This window comes from Liolophura sinensis, chromosome 8 (genome assembly GCF_032854445.1).
Source record: "Liolophura sinensis isolate JHLJ2023 chromosome 8, CUHK_Ljap_v2, whole genome shotgun sequence".
Lineage (NCBI taxonomy): Eukaryota > Metazoa > Mollusca > Polyplacophora > Chitonida > Chitonidae > Liolophura > Liolophura sinensis.
Genome location: NC_088302.1, coordinates 15766871 through 15777796, shown reverse-complemented (window position 1 = coordinate 15777796; position 10926 = coordinate 15766871). Strand labels below are relative to the sequence as shown.

Here is a 10926-nt window from a genome sequence, read left to right as displayed (position 1 = left end):
ATATTGTTATACTCAAAACTTTATGTGAAATACAAAAATGTAAATAAGTGAAATTGGATCCAGCCAACTGTGATAAAATGTGTAGTTATATTTGCTGTAATGTGCTGTATATTTACATTTATGTAAACAGTATTAAATATTGAACAATACGAAATGATGAATACAAAATTCCAATGAAAATTTCAGTTTGTGTTTTATTTCCAAGGTATTGTATGGTAAGCCTCATGGATGTTGATGTTGTGTCATATTTCATTTGCACTATTTTTTTCTGTTGCTGAATCAAACTAATCCATGGATTATATGAAGAAAGCTGTGCTCTTCCCCCCACAGTATTCACATTACATACTGGGGCATAATAATAATAATAGCGCCTACTGTGGTATACCAGGATTCAGAGAAGGGCAAGAGCAAGCCTAACACTACATGGGCATGGACATGTACCATTATGGACTGTTCTCCCCATTCATTTTCTTATTCCATACCATTGCGTGCCAGATCTAGAGTACAGTTTGGGCTGAGTAGTCTTTCTTATATATGTGCTATGTGTAGGTGCCAACTGGTATTGGAGCTTCAAGATACATCATGTGTATTTCCACACAGAGGATTTGAGTTTGTTTACTTGACTTGCTTTTGTGATTTATATAAATGTGAAATTCCTTCAGTGAGGAAAGTGATATTTCGCAAAGTTTGTAGATATCGCCTTTGTTTTTTTTTTGTTTTTTTTCATTTTACACCCATACATCGCAAAAAGAAACATCTGTTTCAAGACGTTCCAATCCAACCATCTGCAGGTTGCTGGGAGACCTTCCAACGTATGATCGGCGATCATGAGCTGGACTTGAACTCATAGATGTTACACTAATGAGAAGCTCCCGAGTCCCTGTGCTGCACCAGCAGGCTATAAACTACCAGAGCATGGAAGTCCCTGCATAACTCATAGAAAAATACCACAGTAAACACTTTCTAATATATTATATACTACAATTTATTTACATCATCTGGTCAACACCAGACATTCAAGTGTCCACAGAACATTAAGATATTTCAAGCTATAACAACCAGCCAGGACAAAATATCTCCAGTTTCCTTATCAATTTGCCGAGTTTAAGTTGAAATGCAGAAGTTCTGAACACATATATGTTGTCAACACCAGAATGTTGTACTATATTGTATGTATGCAGCAGGAGCCCTTTGACAGCAGTCTTGAAGAATTTGAAAAGGTTTTCAATTCACCTTTAAAGTTACCAACTTGGCTGAGGTAATCATCATAAGGCACACAGGTCTTGAAATTGAGACTTAACTTCCGACAAATCTTAATGCTTCCTTGCCATCACAATGTGACCGCAGCCTTCTTCTGATAGTTACATGCATTCTTTCTTCACGAAGTCTATTAGTTTCTGTAACGGCAGGTTCTGACATGCATCATACGCCTGGAGAAAAAAAAAAAAAACAACAGGAAGGCAATATCATTAGGATAGTCTTTTTCCTGGAGTGACATAATCAAAAGTTTTACCTTAGAAATTAACAAAACGGTGTATAGCAGTTTAATAAAAAACTGTGTAGCAGTTTAATGAAAGTTTAATACATTTATCTACTTGATTGAGGTGTTAGTCTAGACTCAATATTCGAAGAGTTTTGCTTATTTTATTTATTTATTTGATTGTTTTGACACCATAGGCTAGGCCTGTGGGCGATCATGTGTGTCCGGTAGCAGCTATACAGTAAGGGAGCTATTATACACTTAGTTTGTGAAAACACCATTCAGCCACCTCCTTCTGCGCTGTTCTCAAAAGTTCATATATGTGGGCGAACTTGGGGTAGGGGTATGCTGAAATTTCTTCTCTGAGAATAGTATTGTAACCAGATGTTGGGTAAAACAGAGGCAAGTGCCTTAACCACAAGGTCAAACTTGCACCCTATTTAGCTGAATATGAAGGCTATTAGATTTATTATAGGTGGAGGAAACCGGGACCCAGAAGAAAGTACTACCCACCTGGAGCTTAAGCCCAAAGTTGGAGTTCGGCACACAATCTCAGAGGTTATACATTCATGGTAGCTTAAGCCCAAAGCTGGAGTTGAGTCTCAGAGGTTATACCTCCATGTGGGTTAACATTCTTACATAGGTTAGTTGCCAATGAACAATTAACCAACCTCACAATATTACGACCAACTTTTCAGCTGAGAAAGCACCCTCTGCCAAAAATGGAACAATGAAAACTTCATGTCCATACAAAGAGTAAATACAACAAATTCCAAACTGTTGGGCCGCATTGTCCAATTATCCTGGCCTGGCTTGTCCAAATTCATATCTCATCAACTCTGGCAATGTTATCCTCCACAGCCTGTACAAACTGTACTGCCACAGTGTCTGATTATCCTACCTTGATTAGCCCTGGATTCATACCTGATCTGCTCTGGCAATGTTATCCTCCACAGCCTGTACAAACTGTACTGTCACAGTGTCTGATCATCCTACCTAGGTTAGTCCTGGATTCATACCTGATCTCCTCTGGCAATGTTATCCTCCACAGTCTGTACAAACTGTACTGTCACAGTGTCTGATTATCCTACCTAGGTTAGTCCTGGATTCATACCTGATCTCCTCTGGCAATGTTATCCTCCACAGCCTGTACAAACTGTACTGTCACAGTGTCTGATTATCCCACCTAGGTTAGTCCTGGATTCATACCTGATTTACTCTGGCAATGTTATCCTCCACAGCCTGTACAAACTGTACTGTCACAGTGTCTGATTATCCTACCTAGGTTAGTCCTGGATTCATACCTGATCTCCTCTGGCAATGTTATCCTCCACAGTCTGTACAAACTGTATTGCCACAGTGTCTGATTATCCTACCTAGGTTAGTCCTGGATTCATACCTGATCTCCTCTGGCAATGTTATCCTCCACAGCCTGTACAAACTGTACTGTCACAGTGTCTGATTATCCTACCTAGGTTAGTCCTGGATTCATACCTGATTTACTCTGGCAATGCTATCCTCCACAGCCTGTACAAACTGTATTGTCAAAGTGTCTGATTATCCTACCTAGGTTAGTCCTGGATTCATACCTGATCTCCTCTGGCAATGCTATCCTCCACAGCCTGTACAAACTGTACAGTCACAGTGTCTGATTATCCTACCTAGGTTAGTCCTGGATTCATACCTGATTTACTCTGGCAATGTTATCCTCCACAGCCTGTACAAACTGTACTGTCACAGTGTCTGATTATCCTACCTAGGTTAGTCCTGGATTCATACCTGATTTACTCTGGCAATGCTATCCTCCACAGCCTGTACAAACTGTACTGTCACAGTGTCTGATTATCCTCCCTAGGTTAGTCCTGGATTCATACCTGATCTCCTCTGTTAATGTTATCCTCCACAGCCTGTACAAACTGTACAGTCACAGTGTCTGATTATCCTACCTAGGTTAGTCCTGGATTCATACCTGATCTCCTCTGGCAATGCTATCCTCCACAGCCTGTACAAACTGTACAGTCACAGTGTCTGATTATCCTACCTAGGTTAGTCCTGGATTCATACCTGATTTACTCTGGCAATGTTATCCTCCACAGCCTGTACAAACTGTACTGTCACAGTGTCTGATTATCCTACCTAGGTTAGTCCTGGATTCATACCTGATTTACTCTGGCAATGCTATCCTCCACAGCCTATACAAACTGTACTGTCACAGTGTCTGATTATCCTCCCTAGGTTAGTCCTGGATTCATACCTGATCTCCTCTGTTAATGTTATCCTCCACAGCCTGTACAAACTGTACAGTCACAGTGTCTGATTATCCTACCTAGGTTAGTCCTGGATTCATACCTGATCTCCTCTGGCAATGTTATCCTCCACAGCCTGTTCAAACTCTACTGTCACAGTGTCTGATTATCCTACCTAGGTTAGTCCTGGATTCATACCTGATTTACTCTGGCAATGTTATCCTCCACAGCCTGTACAAACTGTACTGTCACAGTGTCTGATTATCCTCCCTAGGTTAGTCCTGGATTCATACCTGATCTCCTCTGGCAATGTTATCCTCCACAGCCTGTACAAACTGTACTGTCACAGTGTCTGATTATCCTACCTAGGTTAGTCCTGGATTCATACCTGATTTACTCTGGCAATGCTATCCTCCACAGCCTGTACAAACTGTACAGTCACAGTGTCTGATTATCCTACCTAGGTTAGTCCTGGATTCACACCTGATCTCCTCTGGCAATGTTATCCTCCACAGCCTGTACAAACTGTACTGTCACAGTGTCTGATTATCCTACCTAGGTTAGTCCTGGATTCATACCTGATCTCCTCTGGCAATGTTATCCTCCACAGTCTGTACAAACTGTATTGTCAAAGTGTCTGATTATCCTACCTAGGTTAGTCCTGGATTCATACCTGATCTCCTCTGGTAATGTTATCCTCCACAGCCTGTACAAACTGTATTGTCAAAGTGTCTGATTATCCTCCCTAGGTTAGTCCTGGATTCATACCTGATCTCCTCTGGCAATGTTATCCTCCACAGCCTGTTCAAACTCTACTGCCACAGTGTCTGATTATCCCACCTAGGTTAGTCCTGGATTCATACCTGATTTACTCTGGCAATGTTATCCTCCACAGCCTGTACAAACTCTACTGCCACAGTGTCTGATTATCCTACCTAGGTTAGTCCTGGATTCATACCTGATCTCCTCTGGCAATGTTATCCTCCACAGCCTGTACAAACTGTACTGTCACAGTGTCTGATTATCCTACCTAGGTTAGTCCTGGATTCATACCTGATTTACTCTGGCAATGTTATCCTCCACAGCTTGTTGGGTGTTGTGGAACTTGTGTCTCCTCGCCTCCACAGCTGTGCGTAACTGTTTATTCTCCTCAGTCAGGGCCTCGGCTATCTTCTTCAGCCGGTCTCTCTGCTTCAGTTTAAGAGGATAAGTATGTGCCCTGAGGTCCTCTTCTACATCTCCTGTGGGTCGCCTATAACAACGCAGCAGAAATTTTTTTGGACTGTTATTCAACGCATACAATACAATGGCAGTACATTTTATAGGTGGAGGAAATTGGAGAGACCAGGATAAACACTTATGACTTCATACGAGAAACACACAAATGCCTGGAATATAGACCTAAAGTTTGAATCTACATGTAGTAGGTCTTTAATTCTGAAGCACATACGGCTGTAATTGGGAAGCTCTGCCAGCGAACTGTGATTGGTGCTGGCCGCCATCGTATAAGTGAAATATTCTTGAGTAAGGCGTAAAACACCAATCAAATTAAAAATTAAATTAAACTGAAGCACACACTTCCACACCTCTGCACTCCAGAACTAAAATCTAAGATAATAACATTATCAGGATTGTGGACACGATTTCACTTAACAAATTCTAAGTTTTTGCAAGGCTGAATTCATGGGTTTTATCAGGTATCACGTACATGTAATAGGTCATAAGTACGAGTTTGTGAAACGGTCGTATATCGTAAGTTTTAACTTAGGATCAGATGTTGAAACATATGAACCTAAGACGTAAATTAATGAAAACATACCATTTTTCAGTAGGATATCATCCTACCATCCAAACAAATCTGAAAACACGGCTCAAAAATTAACAGAACTTTGTAAAGAGCCAGGCAAAATCAGGCTACAAGTCTAAGTATCCTAAATGATCTAAAGTTTCGCCCACAAAAGTGCATTTTTAGTGACAAAAAAATGTCACAAAACATTATTTTTGGTGCTGAAACTAACAATTTTCCAACAGAAATTCATTCCATGTTCCAAGCAAAGCTCAAAACACCTTTCTAAAATTAAAAGAAATCTTAGAATGTTGAAAAACGGGCAATTCAGTCATGGACAAAATTTAAGGTCACTTAGGGTATGTCATGGGTGAAAGGTCATTCACAGTAGTCTGACATGTATGCACTCAACAATGTCAAATGTAAGATTGTCACTCACCAAGCTGTCACTCCTGGCCTTTTCTGTTTACTGAGCTCCTCTAGTTGGTTCAACAAAGGCACGATGCCATGATCCGAGTACATCTTTTCTGCCTCATCCTGAATTTTACACGAACAATTATTATTAATAATTCTATCCGTCATGAGGAGAGAAAATGAGGAGAGAACACAGTACATTGTGGCTATTAGACAATGCTCAGGGACTTGTGGCTATTAGACAATGCACAGTGACTTGTGGCTATTAGACAATGCACGGTACACTGTGGCTATTAGACAATGTACAGTGACTTGTGGCTACTACACAATGCACAGTATATTGTGGCTATTAGACAATGCGCAGTATATTGCAGCTATTAGACAATGCACAGTATATTGTGGCTATCAGGCAATGCACAGTATATTGTGGCTATCAGACAATGCACAGTATATTGTGGCTATTAGACAATGCGCAGTATATTGTAGCTATTAGACAATGCACAGTATATTGTGGCTATTAGATAATGCGTATTGAATTGTGACTAAGCCAATGCACTGTGGCTAGGCTGATGTACAATGATGAGCAAATTATGGCTTGGGCAATGTATAATGACTATGTTGATTAACATTGTGGCTATTAAAGACAAAGTGCAATGGGGGCTGTGAGTTCAAGTCTAGTTCATGGTGGCTTCCTCTCCGACCAGCAATTTGCGGATGATAGTGGGTTCCCCTGAATTCTACCTGGTTTCCTTCTACCAGAATGCTGGCTGCCGTCGTATAAGTGAAATATTCTTGAGTACGGCGTAAAACACTAATCAAAAAAATAAAGTGCAGTCAACTGTGGCTAATATATTGTGGCTAAGACGATGTACACTCAGTGCTCTGTGGCCACGTCGATGCGCAGAGTACAGTGAATATTGGCTAAGACAATGAACAGTGAACTGTGGCTACTGTACATATACTGCTGTCACTCACCTTCACAGCCGTTTCTAGCTTGGTTATGAGCTGCTCCCGTAAGGATCTCAGGGCCTGTGGGTATTGTTCATGTAAAGCTGGAAAACTACTAGCAAAGACTTTATATCTGAAAGAACATAACACAAAGGCTCTATATGGTGTCATTATGTAGTGCCAATTCATTTCAGCCAATTATATTCAATCACTTATAAGGAAGTGGAGTGTAGTACAGAGGTTAAAGTCGCTTGATTTTCATTGTTGGGACGCAGAAGGTGTGGGTTCAAACCCCTGCCAAACCCCTGGACGAAGAATTTCCACACTCTCCCCGCATTTGGGGCTTTGGTGACAATAAGTGGTTGATTACATTCGTTGAAAACCACTTGTCTGCCACAATACAGGGCATGTCTGTATGTTACAGGTCATGCATGTGGGACAGATCATCAGTAGCTTGCCATATGTCAGTGGTTTACGCTTGTCACTTCGGTTTCCTTCACCCATGAAACTGACCACCATTATGTCAGTCAACATTCTTAAGTGGCCTAAATTTTATTTATTTATTTGATTGGTGTTTTAGGCCATACACAAGAATATGTCACTTATGCAACGACGTCCAGCATTATGTTGGGAGGAAACCTGGCACAACCCGGGGGAAACACACGACAATCTGCAGGTTGCTGCCAGACCTTCCCATGTACGGTCGGAGAGTGGCGTTAAACAACAATCAAATAAAGACACACATAAATGAATCAGGTATGGTATCCAGTGTCATTCTGTCAAACAAACAAAGAAGGAACATTTGAGTTTGCTCAAACAGAAATCAGCAAGATGTATATCAAACCAAAAATAAACCTTCTGACTAACCCCCCCACCCCAATATAACCATGTTATGAAATGAGCTAGTATAAATCCTGTGATTATTTAAACAGTTGATATGATTACACAAAGATATACAATATATCTAGAACAGCATTAAAAACCCTGTTCAACATTTGCTAAAAACAAAAAAAGCCTTTCCAGAGTAGGTACTGCCTTTATAAAAGCAAATTATCATATAAACACCTTGCGGTGGCCAGTAACCTGTGGATGGTTTCCCCTGGGCTCTGCCCGGGTTCTTCCCACTATAATGCCGGGCCCTGTCGTATAAGTGAAGTGTTCTTGACTATGGAGTAAACCTTAAACACCAACAAACTAAATAAATTAATACCTTCCGGTGGCCGCTACTTTATGGATTGTCAAATTGACAGCTTTTCTCAAAGCACACATCCAGCTTCCTTCAATCTCCTCTTGAGATTGCTGGCCACTATCCTCGTCCATAGACTTTGAGCTATCCTCTACGGCAACAGATTTAGAGTTATCTCCTGTAGTTCTTGAGCTGTCTTCCATCACAAAAGATTCAGAGCTATTTCCTGTAGTTTTTGAGCTGTTGTCCGTGGCCACAGATTTAGAGTTATCTCCTGTAGTTTTTGAGCTGTCTTCCATGACAACAGATTTAGAATTCTCTCCTGTATTATTTGAGTCGTCCTTTGTACCAGATTTAGAGTTATCTCCTGTACTTTTACAGCTGTCATCCATCGCACCAGATGTAGGGTTATCTCCTGTAGTTTTTGAGCTGCCCTCAGTGGCAACAGATTCAGAGTTCTCTTGTTTAGATTTATTCCTGTTTTCCATGGCAACAGATTCAGAGTTCTCTTCCGTAAATTTATTGCTGTTCTCCATGGCAACAGATTCAGAGTTCTCTTGCATAGATTTATTCCTGTTTTCCATGGCAACTGATTCAGAGTTCTCTTCCATAAATTTATTGCTCTCCTTCATTACCAGTACCACAGATATACATGTAGAGTTCTCTTCTGCAGTTTTCAAGCTGTCGTCTTCAGTAGAGTTTAGTAACCTTTTTCAAGCTGAAAAAATACATGTTCGACTATTTTGATATACATTTATATATGCACCAACCTGACCCCTGTTGTATAAGGGAATAATATTTGACCGAGTATCGTATTGAACACAAATCAAATTAATAAAAAAAAACTTTGCCCATTATCTTAAATTATGGCTTTCACATTCTTCAGGTAAGAGTCTATGGCTTGACACAACCAAGATGGGTTACCAACCTTATTGCCTAAGCGTACTGTATGGGTAACAAAATCATCTTTCCAAAATGGAGTAGACTGACATCTGACAACCATTCATGAGTACATGTACATTGCTGCTGAATGTCAGAATTTTAACCCCAATCTTACCTGTGTGTACAACAGCATTCCTGCCCAAAACTAGTGAAAGGATTCAGACTGGAGTGCACAAGTCACTATTCCAAATCATCCTAGCTAGGGTCACTAGGGGTCTGAAAGGAATTTAACAAGCCAAATTTGAATAAAACGAAGATCACTGACCAGTCAATTAAGATTGTGTATGTTACAGTCACACTGTCGACATATGTACGCTACTTACTGGTCATATATAGTTATCATATCTATGTTTTGTGTGCTGGGCGGTGCTGGCAAAACATTACGATGACAACTCATTCAGTTCACTATACTTACCTTTACTTAGTTCTTTTCGCACTCACGTCAACGGTTGAGCTGAGAAAGGCGCGGTTGATTTAGGATTTTAACTTCTCCCCAATGACCATGCCATTCTAACATTAATCTGAGGTAAAGATCGTGCTTAAAATTTAATACAAGGATTCACGATTAAGTTATGCAACTGCTGTAACTACATCCTCAAAACGACACCAACAGAAAGCTTCGCTTTTTGTAGTTAGGCGGGAATACGCTTCGATCGTTCCACCCGGTAACTGTTGGTGTTCAACTGTTGGCCTAAGTCTGAGAATTAGATGTCAGGATAACCCTTACAAATATCCTCTTATATAGACAAAAAATTTGTGCGAATAGTTTTTTAAACTAAATCAACGGCAAATTGTGCTAATCAAAAGATATTACTAGATAAAAACAAAATAATTATATAAATTTAGAGTACATCGCAGCGCAGAGGAAAAAAGCGGCGTCGTTGACAGGTATTGCCTTGAAGTGCAGATTAAGCTTCCACAAAAATCTGTAACCGTTTATTAACGAAAACGGATGGTGCATTGGTAGAAATGAGCCATGCTTTTTGAAGCCTAAAATAAACAAATAGCTTTATGCAGTATCTTTATTTCGGTAAATTGTATTCATTTAATATTTTTATCACTTGAAAGTAATTTTTTGATATTATTTATTCGCCTTCTCGCCACGTTATACATTTATGAGTGATTGTCGAGTCTCATCAACATGTCAACAATGAATCTGCCGCCAGTGGTAAAGTCTCGTCATTGTTTTTTATAAATCTCACAATTTTTCTTGAAACTTGCCATGTTTTAACGATTTCCTGAAAAACTAATTCGGGTAATAGAGGTAAAAATTCACCATAACATTGTTATTATTGATTCTTTCACAGTATACTCGTCCGCACGCTGGATGCGGCAGCTGATGCAGATGGCTAGGTTTCATTTTCATCGTGACGTGGCCGTCGACTGTATGGCCTCTCAGCATTGTAACCTCGAATAGGCTACCGGCATGTTGTAAGTATACCTCTCTGGAGTATGAAACTTGCTAAAAGTTAATCATAGAGCTAGTCTTAATTCAACAAATAGAATTAGGCTTAGCTTGTGTGTTTACTGCTGAACCATCCCCGAAAGGCTCCAACTCCTTTCCTTATATTGGCCTAGCGTCGTTGGAGTCTCGACGCTAACAGTATTAATTTCGTAATCAACGAAGGTCCAGGCCGATTTTCTTTGTTATCGAACAAGTCTTGTGCAAATAAAAGACACCAACCTGAAGACCTGCTTTCCACACTGGATGATTTGAGTTACGAGAGTTCCCTCAAATTTGGGCAAGATGAACATTACAGAATCATATGATCCGTTTTATCCTGTGAAATCTGAATGAAGTTATCTGTGAGAAGTTATCTGAAATACTATATTTATTAAATAAATAGGTCTGGGCACATATGCATTTATCAATTTAATATTGATGTTTACAATAAAGTGTATATATTGTTTTGTCATTCCAGGG

General features: G+C 40.0%; 2 protein-coding genes across 2 annotated transcripts; both read right to left on the bottom strand.

The window, feature by feature from the left end:
• Window positions 1-986: 986 nt before the first annotated feature.
• Window positions 987-7062, bottom strand: LOC135472834 (polyamine-modulated factor 1-like). The gene is made up of 4 exons (XM_064752528.1): window positions 6902-7062; window positions 5952-6049; window positions 4780-4978; window positions 987-1430 (listed from the first exon to the last, which is right to left on the bottom strand). The coding sequence occupies exons 1-4, from the start codon at window positions 7043-7045 to the stop codon at window positions 1362-1364; spliced, it is 510 nt and encodes a 169-aa protein (XP_064608598.1). The 5' UTR covers window positions 7046-7062; the 3' UTR covers window positions 987-1361.
• Window positions 7063-8077: 1015 nt separating this feature from the next.
• LOC135473236 (levansucrase-like) lies at window positions 8078-9616 on the bottom strand. Its single transcript, XM_064753081.1, has 3 exons — window positions 9418-9616; window positions 9118-9218; window positions 8078-8778 (listed from the first exon to the last, which is right to left on the bottom strand). Exon 3 carries the CDS (start codon window positions 8690-8692, stop codon window positions 8078-8080), a length of 615 nt encoding a protein of 204 aa, XP_064609151.1. The 5' UTR covers window positions 8693-8778; window positions 9118-9218; window positions 9418-9616.
• Window positions 9617-10926: the final 1310 nt, after the last annotated feature.

What these genes read in the sequence shown, in the direction of transcription:
- LOC135472834 (XM_064752528.1), bottom strand. Translation starts at nt 7,045, where the DNA reads ATGACACCATATAGAGCCTTTGTGTTATGTTCTTTCAGATATAAAGTC. An exon ending in AGCTAGAAACGGCTGTGAAG is followed by an intron (nt 6,050 to 6,901) that starts GTGAGTGACAGC and finishes TGTAAAATTCAG; the next exon opens with GATGAGGCAGAAAAGATGTA. An exon ending in AGGCCAGGAGTGACAGCTTG is followed by an intron (nt 4,979 to 5,951) that starts GTGAGTGACAAT and finishes GCGTTGTTATAG; the next exon opens with GCGACCCACAGGAGATGTAG.
- LOC135473236 (XM_064753081.1), bottom strand. Translation starts at nt 8,692, where the DNA reads ATGAAGGAGAGCAATAAATTTATGGAAGAGAACTCTGAATCAGTTGCC.